Consider the following 16,460-nt stretch of genomic DNA (forward strand, 5'->3'; position numbering starts at 1 on the left):
TAACCTTTACAAAAGATACGTACAATACGTATGTTAGTTTATTATTCCAAAATGCTGTTTATAGTATAAAAAATTGAGTTTCATGCATATCAAATTTTAGTCCATTACAACAAAAATTTAAAGTTATATGCTTTATCTTTCTCATATTTTTCATGTAATATAAACAAGTCATTCGCAATAATTTATATTATAAGCCTCACTTACTATAGTATTTTATAAGCAATATATTTCGAATTCGGTAATTCACCCACCACCCTAAGAGGAAGGAATCACACGTTCCATCTTACTTTCTGGCAAATTTAGGAAGTTGTCTAACCTAGTTTATTATCAGAAAGATACGAATACTTCAGGCACGTCTTTCACGTATACTGGGTCATAATAATGATTGTCATTGTTGAATGGAACCGAAATTTTTCGTATTTTTATGGTAAGGGTATCATGGAAAAGATAAATGGATAAATCAATAACTGTTTTGATTGATACTCTAATATGCTTAAGAATACGTTATCTAAAATCTAAAACTTTACATCTTTTAATGCCCGTCCACAACGGCCCCCAAGTATTAGTTGGAGTGTATTGTTACTTACCATAATCACTTACCATTTTTGTTTTTTGTGCTGTTGATTAATGGCGATTTATTTTAAATAATGCAAATTTTGGCTATTGGATAACAACTTGCGGTAAAATACGAGATTGGCAAAATAGTAGACAGTCTTTTGGCTCATGAAAAAAAAACTGCTTCAAAACTACACTATGTCATAATGTTCCATATTGCGTCCCAAACTCTTGTTTTTCAATATTATTGTAGTTTTCAAAGAAGTTGATTGGCTTATTAATTAGTTTTTTCAACATTACGATCTGTAAAATCTTTTGTATTTAACGTACATATTTATTCAGTCCAACAGATCTAAACTTCTGAAGCCGGCCACTCACGATACTGCGGCGCTGTTCAATTTTGTCGAATTCGACCCTTTCAAATACTTATGGCATTGGCAAACAATTTTATTACTCTGCAGTTGCAGGCAATAAGTTTAGCAGCTTTCTCTGCATTTTCGCAGAATCTACATGTTCCTTTGTCCAGTTTATCCGTCTGACTGAGGTGTTATCTAAGTAAGCATGGCCCAGTGAGAACACCATATGATTACTCTCAAGTTCGAGTTACTAAAACCACAGAATAAATAACAACACAGAAGCGAATCTGACTGTCATTTCCATTGATTTTGTAGGGACCGAAATATTTGACCTTGTGCACCAGTTACAGAATAGAACTTGATGTTCTAAGAAGGAATAGACCATTCCAAATTAGGTAATATTTTTGACAAGTAGTTATTAATTAAATATGAAATATAAAATTTAACTATAAAATATAAATAAAATATAAAATAAAACATATATAAATATAAAATTTAATTATAAACAACTGTTACGTCAGTCGCAAAAGTGAGGTTGCACCAGTTACATTGACACATGAGCATGAAAATTGTGTTACCGTTTTCGTCAGGAGTTTCGCTTCTGTATGGTTATTTATTCCGTGCTAAAACTCTAAGCCTATCACTGAGTAGCGATCAGGGGAAATATTTTCTCATTAGGCTAAAAGTTACTCGTCCGGGAGTGCCTTGTCCGAAGGACTGGTTTTAGTTGATAGGCGACTGATCAGGGCTGCATTCGGCGCATCTTCTTCTTCACGTGCCATATCAGAATTATCCGACGTTGGCGATCACCATTGCGAAGGCTTCTCGATCTTCTGCAATATGGAATAATTGTCCTGCATTTGATATCTGAGTCCATTCACGAATGTTTTTAACCAAGAAACTTGTTTTCTTCCTGCACCTCTACGGCCCTCTATTTTGCCTTTAAGAATCAGTTGTAATATTTTATATCGACTTCCCCTCACTTTATGTCCCAGATAAGACATTTTTCGATGTTTAACAGTATTTAGCAGTTCCTCTATCTTTGTTAACCTTCCTTAGTACTTCTTCATTAGTTTTTTTTGTTGTCCAGGGTATCTTCAGCATCCGTCTATGAATCCACATTTCCAATGCTTCAATTTTGCCCACTACTAAGCACTAAAAATTTGGTTTTGTTTGAGTTTATTTTAATGCCCATTTCCTCTCCTACCTCGTGAATACGATCAAGCAGAATGTGGAGACCTTCAATATTATCTGACAGAATTACTGTATCGTCTGCATATCTTATCACATTAAGTAGTTCTCCGTTGATTTTTATTCCATATGGCTGTCTCTCAAGTGTCTTTATAAATAACTGGTCCGAGTAAACATTAAACAATGTTGGTGACAAAATGCATCCTTGTCAGACTTCTCGTTGTATGGAGATTTCATCGGTGTAGCTATCTCCAATTTTGACCGTAGCAGTTTGATTCCAGTACAAATTTTTAATGACACGAATATCTTTGTCATCTATTCCGATATTTTTCAGTATTTGCATTAATTTTACATGCTGTACTTCATCGAATGCCTTTTCGAAGTCCACGAAACATGCAAATACATCTTTTCTTTGATCACGGCATTTTTGTAATAGGATGTTAAGCGCAAAAAGTGCCTCCCTGGTACCCATAGCATTTCTAAAACCAAATTGGGTATCTTGGAGATCTTCTTCGCATTTGCATCTAATTCTGTTGGGAAGTATTCTTAGGAAAATCTTAAAAGTGCTGCTTATTAGGCTAATTAATCGATAGTTTGAGCATTTTCTCGTATTGTGTTTTTGCGACAAAGATGGATTTGAGCCAATCTGTGGGAATCACTCCGGTGTTATATATTGAATTAAAAAGTCTCACTACTACTTTTATGTTATCATCCTCTATTAGTTTCAGCAACTCAGTTGGTGTATCATTCGGCGCATATAATCCATATTTTGGGAAGAATCCATGCTATGTCCTAGTTGTTTTTTTTACTAGCAGTCGATCGCTGGAGCTTGCAGTTTATGTGGTAGATCCCACGCAGTTTAAGTCTGAGCACCACTCTAGCATATGTTCCTTTCTGGATCGAATCCAACAGTATTAGGGAACCTTCCCTAGTCGGTTTACCTTTCCACTTCAATTCAAAGAAAGTCTAAAAGTTAAAGAGCTCAGAAATATGACCCAATTTCCTTTTAAATAGGGAAAATGTTTGTGGTGTGAGTATGTATTTGGAAAAGTTACACCATTCGGAGTTTTTTATATTTCGAGAGAAGATCGGGGACGATTCAGAACTGGTGTAGTTTGGGACATTTCTCCACCCATAAGACAGTTATAAGGACTGGATATTTACAACAGGGCATATATTTAGGTGACTATTCAGGTTCATAAATGTATTTTCATTTTAATGAAAAATAAAATTCTAGTTTTATTTTGAAAGACTTTCCAAAATATTTGCTACATTTGAAGTAAAATGCACCACCAAAGATTACCTTTGATAACGTGTGCAGTTTGAGATTTTTTTGCAGCGCTTTTTGCTTCAAATTTAGCAAATATTTTGGAAAAATATTTTAAAACAAAATTATAATTTCATTTTTCATCAAAATAAAAGTACATTTTTGCGCCCGTTAATTCATATCAGCTCGTTTTTATCTGGAATATTGTGTGCGCTACTTATTTTTACCGCATTTAGCGGTTTTTTATTATTGTAAGCTAAACACAAACTCGCAATAATTGGAATGACATGTCTCCTATTTTATTTTTCATTAACTTTATTGGAGTAATCTACGCACCCACTGCTATAATAATATCATTATAGCAGTGGGTAAATAGTTTGGTACAACTCTTGAATATTTTTTAAAATAATCCCTTCTCTACTAAAAAAACTACATCAAGGTATCGCTAAGCAATAATTTTATTTACAGTGACTCAACTGAACTACAACTGAACTGAGGACTTGCGGTATAAAATAAAAAATTACTTGTTATATAATTTTCACTGTTTAATTAGTAATATGTCGACGAACAGTATTATTTCCCTACCACCTCAATTGGAATTGATTTCACGTTCTATTCCGCTTCTGAAAAAGAAAAACCCGGAATATTGGGGAAGCTCTGATACAATTCATCATCAGACAGATACGAATACCTCGGGCACGGTTTCCTCTTTGTTTGGGTCGCGTACTTTGTTCAAATTGTCAGAAACAACTTTTCCGCTAACCGAAAATCAACCACTTAATTTAAAAATTATGTTACATGCTGCTAACCAGATGAGTTCCACGAGAGCTAGAAAGGTAAAAAAAGTAATTAGTTATTTAGAAATTAGTAATTTATTGAACACAAAATTATTAAAATATTCTTTTATGCTTTTACGAGATATTGTATAATGAATCTTGTGATTTTTTATTATGAATGTTTACCTGTGTCAGTAGTAGTACACAGTTTATCCCAAACCCTTATTTAAGTGTGTCAAAATTTGTCGAATTCGCTCTAACGCATTTAGCTCGAAGTGACAGAAAAAAACGTAAGTCCTTGATTATTATACATAGAACTTCAAAAATTATGTATTCGTTGCAGTGCCGGATTTACCACTAGGCCGACTAGGCCGCGGCCTAGGGCCGCAAGCAAAAGGGGACCGCAGCGTTTGGGTAAAATAAATTTTTTAGTAAAAAAATTGAATTTTTATTTTCCAAAATAAATTAATAACTACCGCTACTGTAAATAGATAAGAGATTATCGATTATAAATATAAATATAACATTATAAATTAAATTAGAGAATGCTAATCTTCTAAACATATGGTACGATATTTTACAACATTTTGACAAGAGTAGCAAAACATTGCAAAAGACTGCTACAGACTTGAATGTGTCTTGCAACATATACAAATCTCTAAAGGAGTCGTATTGTGGGTCTCTAAATCAGAGGTTCCCAACCAGTGTGCCGCGGCACACTGGTGTGCCCTGAAGTTCCTGTAGGTGTGCCTATTTACCCAAGTGTGCCGTGGCTGATAGACCGGCAGTATCGTCGCCCCCGCTAGCGAAATTATTTCGATTCGATTTTTTTGCACAAACTTACTCAAGAAGAGGTCCTTATAACATATCTACAGGGTGCCGGGCGGTGCCGTGGTCGAAAAATTATTTAAACAATTTTTTTTTAAATATTTTTTTTATTCCTAACAATATTCTTTTAGATAATTTGGGTCATTCTGAGCAAAAAATGTCTCTCGTCATTTTTCTCTAAAATTGATTGTTGTCGAGCTATATGCGATTAAAAATTTAAAAAATGCGAAAATGGCCATTTTCAAGTCTTAATAACTCGATTAAAAATTATTATTATGAAATTAAAAAAGTGACCAAATCAAGTTTCAAACCCCTTCTTCAAGGTCCTGAATAGATTTTTGTCATTATTTTATTACAAAGCTGCCATTTTTAATTATTAATAATTAGCGCCTTAGTCCAACTGTATCGTCGCCCCCGTTAGCGAAACTATTTCGATTAGATTTTTTTGCACAAACTTACTCAAAAAGGTCCTTATAACACATCCACAGGATGCCGGGCGGTGTCGTGATCGAAAAATTGTTTAAACAATTTTTTTAAACGAATTCAAAAATATAATTTATTCATTGGGAATGATTTTTTTTTTACATAATTTGGATTATTCTGAGCAAAAAAGGTCTCTTGTGATTTTTCTCTAAAATTGATTGTTGTTGAGTTATATGGCCATTTTCGCATTTTTCAAATTTTAAATCGCGTATAATTCGACAACAATCAATTTTAGAGAAAAATCGCAAGAGACCTTTTTTGCTTAGAATGTCCCAAATTATCTTTGGATAATTTGGGGTATGACTCAGAATTTGTTTAAAAAAAAATTGCTCTTAAAACAATTTTTCGACCACGGCACCGCCCGGCACCCTGTGGATATGTTAGAACCTCTTTTTAAGTAAGTTTGTGCAAAAAAATCGAATCGGAATAATTTCACTAACGGGGGCGACGATAAATTCTGGACTATAGCGCCAATTGTTAATAATTAAAAATAACAGCTTTGTAATAAAATAATGACAAAAATCTCTTCAGGACCTTAAAGAAGGGGTTTAAAACTTGATTTGGTTACTTTTTGAATTTCATAATAATAATTTTTAATCGCATATATCTTGAAAATGGCCATTTTTGCATTTTTCAAATTTTTAATCGCATATAACTCGACAACCATCAATTTTAGAGAAAAATGAATAGAGCCATTTTTTGCTCAGAATGACCCAAATTATCTAAAAAAAATTCTTCGCAATGAAAAAATTATTTTCGTAAATTTGTTTAAAAAAAATAGTTTAAACAGTTTTTCGACCACGGCACCGCCCGGCAGCCTGTGGATATGTTATAAGGACCTCTTTTTGAGTAAGTTCGCGCAAAAAAATTTAATCGGAATAATTTCGCTAGAGGGGGCGACGATACTGCCCGGTCTATGAACCAGTTTTTAAGTTAGTGTGCCTCGAGCTAAAAAAGGTTGGAAACCGTTGCTCTAAATCATGAAGTTATCGGGGGCCGCTCGGGGTAATTTGGCCTAGGGCCGCAAGTACCCTAAATCCAGCACTGATTCGTTGAAGGGTATAAAAGTAATATATCGTGACAGTACTTTCACAATGTTAGCGGATAAAATGACAATTGTAATTCTAGGATAGAAATTTGTCAACGACGTAAATATAAATAATTTATGGCATTGGTATATTCGGACATTGTATAGTGAAATTGTATCTATATTTATTTATTTTTTTCTTAAAATATTTGAAATATTAATATTTTGTCAAATTTTTATATAAATAATGATATTTATATAAACATAAAATGTCATGCAGTGATTCATCCACATTCTTTATAGGATAGCTCTGAATCTTATAATATGACGAAAAATTAATGATGTATTGAAAAAAGGGTTTGGGATAAACTGTGTAACCGGTTCTTGGTCTCTTTGAAAATATATTATTAAATTTGTCTATTATACAAGGTGTTCAATTTAGTTGACACTACATGGGAATTTTTGTTTTTTGAGTTTTATGAAAAAAAGTTATTCTTTATAAAAAGTTCTGCATGTTGTAAAACCTCAAATACAGTCATCAAATATTAAATTTTTTCAGTCATATACGAGGTTTGTCAAAGAATATGAACATAAAATTCATCATTTTCGACACACCGTGTATATGATTTAAAAAATTTAATATCTGATGATTACTTTCTAGATTATGTATGGAAAACTTTTTTATTTTTTTTTTTTTTATTTAGAAATAACCGCATTAACCACGAAGGTCATCAGCGGGGTAACGAGAATACAATTAATAAGTTTACAAAAGTATGAAATTGTCTACAATTAAATCTTACTTGCTAGGTTACATTTATTAAGGAATTGGAAAAGAGGTTTACAGTCGGTTTGCAGGTTAAGAATGTCTTTCATATTGTTTGAATAACCAGAAATAGATTGTTTATAAGCGGCAAATTCATCACATTCTGTTAGCACATGTTTTACTGATACTGGTATATTACACCTTCTGCATTTTGGTGCTTCGGTATGGGTAATGAGATGCTCATGAGTAAGTTTACAGTGTCCTAACCGAAGACGAGATAAGATGACTTGGTTCGATCTGTTGATTGTATGTGGATTCCATGGACCAGTATCTTCCTTAACGTCTCTTAACTTGCTCGTAGATGTTTTCCACTTTTCATTCCATAAATTGAGAGTCATTGATTTTAGTAATTGTTTTGTATCTGCGGCTGGAATTGATTGTTCTGTTAATAATGGTAATTGCGCAGCTGTGTAAGCCCAACGATCAGCGTTTTCATTTCCCTCGATTCCAGAATGAGAGGGAACCCATAGAAAAACTATTTTTGAGTCTGTTTGATGCAGACTGTGCAATATTTCTTGGATTAATATGACTATAGGATTTTTCGTGAAGGTTTGTTGTATGAGTCTCAGTGAATTGAGTGAGTCCGATATTATTAAGGAGTGTTTGGTTTGTGAATTGGAAATGTACTTTAACGCTTGTAATATGGCATAAAGTTCACCATTTAAGATACTGTAGGAGCTGGGAAGCTTAAATAAATATTTGGTTTCATTGTTTATGTATACTGCTGCTCCTACGCCTTGGGAAGACTTAGACGAATCAGTGAATAAGTGGGTGTAATTTTTATATTTTGCGACTATTTGTTTATAATTTTGATATATAAGACGTGGATTGGTATCGTATTTATTATATTTCGTCAATTGGGTGTTTACATGTGGGGTTTTGATAATCCATGGAGGAATGCTGTGTTCATTCATTAACCACGTTCTGGGGAAATTTTGGAGATTTAACGTTGATATATACCGGTTAATTCTAACATAAAAGGGTGGTGGAGAGGTGCTATGTTGAAAAGTTGATTTGAAACGATTACAGAACGTGTTTTTGTGAGCAAGAATTGATGGTATTGATGCTATTCTGGAGGCATAGGATAAACTAAGAATTTGTCGTCTGAAAGATAGAGCTGGTTCGCCCAGTTCGCAGTATAGGCTTTCTACAGGCGTTGTCCTGTAAGCCCCTAGAATTACTCTTAATGCGGTGTTGTGTATAGTATCTAAGCATTTTAATATTGAAGGGCGAGAAGATGTGTATGCAATACATCCATAATCAATTTTCGATCGAATAAGGCTTCTGTATATTTTTAGCAGCATTAGACCATCAGATCCCCAAGACTTGTTTGCTAAGCATCTTAATAAATTTAAACCCTTTTGGCAAGAATATGATTTTTCCACGACAGACGTTCGTCGAATATCATGCCCAGAAAATTTATGTGTGGAGTATAGCTTAGTTTCTGGTTGTATAGGAATATTGATGGTCGTTGCTGCTCTGGTATGTTTCTTTTTGAGAATAATATGCAATTGTTTTGTTTGGGGAGAAATTGTACCCAGACATTATAGACCAACGTTCGAACGACGTTATGCATTGCTGAAGGCTTTGAGCCATGGTGCTAAGACATCTTCCCTTGATAAACACGATCATGTCATCTGCGTAAAGTCTGGCTACAACTGGTTTCTTTAAATCTTTTAAGACATCATTCATAGCAATTAAAAATAAAGTTGGGCTGAGAATTGATCCTTGTGGTGTGCCGTTTAATTGTTTCTTGGTTGATGATATTGTTCCAGAAATTCGGACTTGGAATTCTCTTCGAGATAAAAAATTGCGTATGAAATTTATTATATTGCCTTTCAATCCCCACTGATGTAGTTTTTTTAGGATGATTTTATGGCATGTAGAATCAAAGGCTTTATTAATGTCAAAATAAATTGCTAGACATTTATCTTTAGTAGCAAATGCTTCGTGAATATGACTTTCTAGGTCAATAATGTTATCAAGTGTGCTTCTAGATGGTCGAAATCCGGATTGTTCGGGAATTAATAATTTGTGAGTTTCCGAAAACCATATTAGTCTCTTATTGATTATTTTTTCTAGCAATTTACTCATGGAGCAGGTTAGGGAGATTGGCCTGTAAGATTCAGGCAAGAGTGAAGATTTGTTAGATTTAAGTATGGGGATGATTGTTGCTTTCTTCCAGATTAAGGGGAAGTCACTATTATTCCACATGTGATTAAAGATATTAAGTAGGATTTGTTTCGCCGTTTCTGGAAGATTTTTTAGAAAAATAGGAGGGATGTCATCGGGACCAGAAGAACTGTCTTTTAGTGATGAGAGAGATTCCTCCATTTCTTCTTTCGTCAGTGGCTTGTTTAGAGAATCAAGGTTTTCCAGCTCTTTGAATTCCGTAGGGAGAGCAATGTTATCATTGGTTATATTTCTGTTTATGGAAAGCTTATGATAATAGTCTGCGAATGCTTCACCTATTTCTTTTGTTTGGTTTATTCGTTTGCCGTCATAATCTAATGCTTTAATGACATGGTAAGTTTTGTTTCCATAAATACCTTGTATCTTCCTCCATGCCGATGATATTGTAGTGTTTCTGTTTATGCTTCCTACGAACTTCTTCCATGACTCTTTTTTACTTTTGTTGGTAATATATCTTGCTTTTGCCCTATGTTTTTTGTATTAAATTATACTTGTTGCGGTTTTCTCCCTCCTACATCTATTTAGAGCAGATTTGCTGTTTTGTATTGCTTCGGCACATTCGTCATTCCACCAAGGCACAGGTTTAAATTTCTTGATATGTTTTGTTTTTCCTATTGAAAATTCAGCGGCTTTTATGATTATTTCGTTAAGTTGAGTTACTGCTGTATTTACGTCCTTCCACTCATTAATTTTGTATATGTTATTCTCAATGATTTTTGAGAAAGAGCTCCAGTCGGCTTTCTTTATTTTCCATTTCTGATGGATACTATCTCCGTTTGATATTTTGTCTTTTATACTTGAATTCGTTAATTTTATGGGAAAGTGGTCACTGCCTAGTAAGTCATCCATAACTCTCCATTCAAGGTAAGGACTAATAGTTGGGCTACATAATGAAAGATCGATGCAAGAAGAATTGCCAGTGGCTATATTGAATCTAGTATTGCTGCCATCATTCAGTAGACTTATGTTCATGGTGTTGAATATGTTTGATAGAATTCGTCCCCTTCTGTCTGTTTTTTGAGAACCCCAGGAGTAATTGTGGGCATTAAAATCTCCTAGAAGAATGAAAGGAGTTGGAAGTTGATTAACTATAAACTCCAATTCATCCTCAATTAAATAATGGTCAGGAGGAATGTATATGTTGCAGATGGTGTAATTTAGTTGTGCTTTAATTTTTACGGCTATCGCTTCTAGGTTTGTATTTATTCTAAGTTGTGTTGCTTGTAGATTCTTTGAGACGTAAATGGCTACGCCGCCACTCGCAACTTGTACATTTCGGTTTTTAACGAATTCATTGTATCCCCTCATTTTGTGGACATTTTCGTCTCGGAAGTGAGTTTCTTGTAGACACAATATGTCCAGAGAATGGAGAGCTATGATATGCTGTAGCATATTTAAACGGGTATAGTACCCATTTAAGTTCCACTGGAGTAATGACTCGAATGTATTTATTGGGTATCTTGAGATGGATTTGAGATATCCGATTGGGTATCACTTAAATCTTGGGATTGCTTTAGTAATTTGTTTTTTAGCCTTGTGACACGAGTTTTTAGCTTCTTAGTGTTTGCGTGAGGATGAAGTTCTTCTAACATATCTATTAGTTTTGGAATATCTTCTGTGAAGTCTTCAGCAATGCTAAGAACATCCTTCGATCCGTATGTATTTTCTAGGAGTTGTTTAAGCTGATGGCTGTTAATTATGAAGGGAGGAGAATGGGAGTCGATATAGTTTATAATGGATTCAGTAAGTTCTATTTCTTGATCTGATGTATTAGATTTGGGTTTTTTGTTTTTCTGAAGGACTGTTTGGGGAAGAGAGAAGGTAGAAGTATTGGGTGGCATTTGTTCTTCTGGGGTGGCTGGAGACATATCTTCAGCTGTTCGTTTTGTTGCGGATGAAGTTGTTGAATTAGTAGTTTTGTCCGAGGTTGGGTTATTTTCAGATTGAGCAGTGTGATCTGGAGTTGTTAGCAGATTGGATGTGATTAAAGTAGTATTGGCGACTTTTGCACAATTTTCTACTACTGAGGAACTTTCGGGTAGAGTATTATTTATGGTGTTGGAATTTAAGTCATTAGGAGATGTTTCATCAGGTTGAGATATTGACGAGATTGGAACATTATGTGTGGGTTGTGATGATTGTTGGGAATGTTGGTTAATATTGCCCGAAGGGCATTGGGATGCAACATGACCCGATAATTTGCAGGTGAAGCAGCGTTGACTGTCTAGGGCTAAAAAGATATGATATGATAGATTCTCATGTGTTATTTCTAAGAATTCGGGTATGGTAATATCTGGGGAAGGAGCGATATACACCTGTCTTCTGAAGCTGAGTATGTGTTGGTATTCTGGATTTGATGCACCTATTCTAAGAAAGTTTATTGGAGAAACTAATTTTAGTCCAATATTTTCCAGTAAGGTTACAAGAGTTTCGTGTGGGATCGTTGGGCTTACATTCGATAATACTAGTCTGTCTGCTGGTGAAATTAGACGTCTTGCTTTGATGACTTCATTATTGACAACAATTTGACCATGATTAGTTAAAAATTCATCAACCAGTGATTTGTTGGCTAGATAAACACATATTCTGTTGTGTGAAATTCTGCTACAGAAAATAATGTTTATTGGTTTTACCAGAGGTCCCAATTGGAGAAGATAATCATGAAGTTTTGCTCCCTGAATGGAGCCGAAGATAAGTGCCTGGTCCTTGTTAGGATACTTGTAGATATTTTTTGAGACAGTGCTTGCATAAGATGCGTTGGAGGTATTCATATTATTTAAATTATTATCTGGGTGAGTGTTGGTGGATGAAGATTGATTTGTAAATGTTGGTTGTGACATTTTATTTAAAATATTCAAATTTGCTAAGTTATTTTGTTAAATATAATTATTGTCCAAAACATTTTTCCCAGGCCGACCCTGCCTTTTGTTGTTAAAAATTCTTTATTTCGCTAGGCGAGTTTTTACTAGCTAATTACTTTTCAGTCGTATGGATCTGATATCTAACCTCAATCAGCCTAACAAAAATCGTCTGGATGCAGTTAATATTAAAAATTTACTCACAGTTGCTGTTCTTGGTATTTTATGTCACTGCACTAGTAAAACTTAGCTATTAAAAGGCTTTTATTTAGCGGTAATTTGTTTAAATCGACCGTAAATTATAAAACGTGTGTTTACAAACAGGTCTCACAAACAAGTCCTTTTTTTTTATTTTTAATTTTATGAAAAAAAAAATATTCTTTTCTGGATTTTCCAAAACCTAGAATACAAACATCAGATATTATTCTTTTTTCAGTTATATACGCGGTTTGTGCCAAGATATGAATTATGAATATTTTTTTTCTTACATAAAAGTCATATTTTTGACAAACCATAAAACTAAAAATAAAAAGTTTTCTATATGGTGCAGACATTTTATTTTTAATAGAACAAAGTCACTTCTTTATAAAAAGTTTTGAATCTCTAAAACTTTGAATACAATCATCAGAGATTAGATTTTTCCAGTTATATAGGCGGCTTGTCGAAAACTATGAATTTTATGTTCATATTTAAAAAACCTCGTGCAGACTTATTTGGACACCCTGTATAATGTGTTTATAATGATTCGTAAGTTATGTGATATGTCACCCTTTAAATGTAAATGTTAATTAATCACCGGCAAGAACCAGTGATTTATATATTATGATTCAAATAAGTTTATTTACTATTAATGGCCTTATTATCTTCCGTCATAACTTCGATAAGCTCACTCATCTGATCTTTTGGCAAAATTAAATTTTTGTCTCCATTCTCTCCTTTGATTTACAAGGTCATTCCAATACAATGCTTTTCTGTTAGAATTCCTAACTATCTCCGGATAATAATTTTCGAACGCTGACATGACAACCTCTTGAAATTCTTTATTTCTTCTTTATTCAAGTCTCCTTTATATGCTTGTTACCTGTGATTCCAAAACAGATATGTCGGTAGTCTAAATAAGATACCTAATCCGACACATGCTATTTTGGTCCAGAGACCAAATTGGTATTAATTGCCTTCTTTCGTTATGAAGTTACGTTCGTCATGTTACTTTACGAACTGTAGTTCGTTTCTCTTTCATTTCTTTTAGTACTATCCCAGATCAGATGGTGCATATTCACATCACATCTGATGATCAACTGCAGTCCATTCTTCCTGCAACTAGCTGTTCTAAGTCCCTTGATGGTGGTTCTTCGGGATCATCATATGGAAGGTATACTGTTCCGGCAATTATCTTCTTTATACTTTCTCCTTCTGTGGCCTACCTTTTTACTGTTGGTAAATTTCTGGAACGAAGGTTCGTCAACGACAGTTTTTGATATTTCGTTTGACTAATATAATACCTGTCCTCGAGACTTAGGCAGATCGATTTTATATAAGCTTTCCATCCAGATATACCTCTTCTTTAGCAATAACTAGTTCAGCAAAAGCTGCCTTATAATAATTGAGGTTCGCCTGTAGGATTTTAATTGGATCCATGAACGCCTCTCTATTTTTTTTTAAGCATACCTTTCCAAGTCTAGAATACGACTGGAAATCAGCAGCCTCCATTGCTTTAGTAATCAGTGTCCCTTATCTGCCGATTTATTAAAAACCTGTCTTCTCTAAGATCTTGTTTTTGATCTTGTTTCCTTGGATGTGTCCTGATAATTTCTGCAGTAGCCTCTTTCTCGGGGACACAGGTGAGAACCATGACGCGCTAGAACATATTATTGGAAACAACATTAAAGTCTATCTGCTCTCTCCCGCAGGCTCTCCACAGTTCCACTACCTGAGTAATTTTTTTGTAAAAAAAAACAGTAAATCCTTTAGAAAAGGTATATTTAAAATCCCTAGAAAGGGCTACATCACAATCAGAACTAGTTTTCGACTGGTTTACCAGTCATCATCAGTGCTTACGTGAAGTTTACATGCTAACCACCAAGATATAATTTTACAAAAATATGTGGGGCAAAGCCTTATATACGTGATCCGTTAAGGAAACATCGATTAAAGATGCCAATTAAAACATGGATGTTAGAAATATTTTACCATTATGCCCTAGGTAACATCTGCGCTCTAGTGTGACTTGATTACATGGTGGAAGTCAGGTGGCAAGCGACTTCCACCATGTAATCAAGTCACACTACAGCTCAGATGTTACCTAGGGCATAATGGTAAAATATTTCTAACATCCATGTTTTAATTGGCATCTTTAACCGATGTTACCTTAACGGACCACGTATATAAGGCTTTGACCCACATATTTTTGTAAAATTATATCTTGGTGGTTAGCATGTAAACTTCACGTAAGCACTGATGATGACTGGTAAACCAGTCGAAAACTAGTTCTGATTGTGATGTAGCCCTTTTTAGGGATTTTAAATATACCTTTTATAAAGGACTTACTGTTTTTTGTATTACATGGTATACAGCCAACTACAGGAAAACTTTTTCCTTGTGGAATTTTTAATTTTTTTGTATTCTCATTAGCACAGTTTACCAATAGGGCACTGTGCTAAACGATGTTTTATGGAACTGCAGACGTTATTTTTGATTTCCCATATAAGTATCCTCCACTATTAGTTCCAGTTTGTTAATGATCAGGTCGGCTTGAACCTAATTTGTTGAGTATCTGGATGGTATCTTTGCGCCTGACTACTTTTGTGACATTTTTATGTCACCTAATCTGCTTGTTAGAGTTCCATGGTATTGTAGCAACTTTGTGTTGTAGTCTCACAAGGTCTTTTTTTACCCTCGGGTTTTATTTAAGTGTGGACCTGCCGTGGCCCATGTATCAGCATTAATTTTTCTTCTATTTTCATCCTTCTTTGTTGAATTCTAGATTGGGTTTTTTCCATACTTGACATATATTCTCCTTCTATGTTCTGAGTTCTGATCTCTTTTCTGGTTTTTTAATGATTTCATGTTTCAGTACTCTCAAAGGCATAAGGAATAAAATCGAGATTGACTCCTATTTCAATCCGATGGTCTAAAGTAGGTAAACATTTTCTCTCAAATTAAGTGGATTTTTGGTTGAGAACACAACAACCGTACAGTCTGGAGAGACATTATGTTTTTGACCATATTATAGGTACTACATGGGCTTACTGTAATTACTCTAATATAAATAATATATTCTATATCAGAATGTAATATATTTTGTTATTTTGTAACACCTTTAGTACATTGTAAATTACTTTACTCTTAGGGTCAGCCAAGGGGATATCCACCGCATACGAACCCAATGTTGTTTGATGATGACCCTGGAATTATGTCAGAAGTAGAGACTAGCTCAACGGGCTTTCGAAGAGGAGGTAAACAAAGAAGTTCGCTTCCAGTTGTTAGAACCCCAAGTAAAACGTTAGAGAGACCATTAGGTAAGCTATATAATATGTTAACTGATTAAACATTACTTGTAAATAAAATATTAATAGATACCTGATGTCTAAATATAATTGTATAACTGCCACAAAAAATGTTAAATTATAATTACTAAACTCAAAATATTTTAACAAATTTAGCTCGATTAACGAAATTATACTGGAGGTACATACACTCACCGGCACAATTAACCACCCACCTAGTATTTCTTTCATTTTGCAGAAATTGTTAATCTTGGACCACATTCCATTAAAGATACGGTGAAAACTACATCAATCCCAAATAGACTACTTCATGATAAGGAAAGAAGACATACGTGAATGTAAGGACTGCAAGGTAATAGTTAGTGAGACAGTAAGCCAACAACATAAGCTGCTTGTTCTGGACATCGAAGTAAAAAGCGAAACTAAACAAAAATATCGGAGAGGACCACAAAAAATCAAGTGGTGGCTGCTGAAAGATGAGAAAGAAGGTCTATTCAGGAGAAGAATAGTAGAAAAAATATGTTGGAACATGAAAGGGAACCCTAATACAATTTGGAGAAAAATGGGCAGTAGTATTAGAGAGACTGCTACTGAAAT

General features: G+C 34.3%; 1 protein-coding gene across 1 annotated transcript in view; it reads left to right on the forward strand.

The window, feature by feature from the left end:
* Positions 1–16,460, forward strand: part of LOC114325310 (coiled-coil domain-containing protein CG32809-like) — an 837,016-nt gene that overhangs the window by 789,859 nt on the left and 30,697 nt on the right. The window contains exons 5-6 of the mRNA XM_050653062.1: positions 4,182–4,205; positions 15,707–15,875. Of these exons, the coding sequence (XP_050509019.1) occupies positions 4,182–4,205; positions 15,707–15,875 (193 nt within the window). The remainder of the gene's footprint in view (positions 1–4,181; positions 4,206–15,706; positions 15,876–16,460) is intronic.

This window comes from Diabrotica virgifera, chromosome 6 (assembly GCF_917563875.1).
Source record: "Diabrotica virgifera virgifera chromosome 6, PGI_DIABVI_V3a".
NCBI classification, from domain to species: domain Eukaryota; kingdom Metazoa; phylum Arthropoda; class Insecta; order Coleoptera; family Chrysomelidae; genus Diabrotica; species Diabrotica virgifera.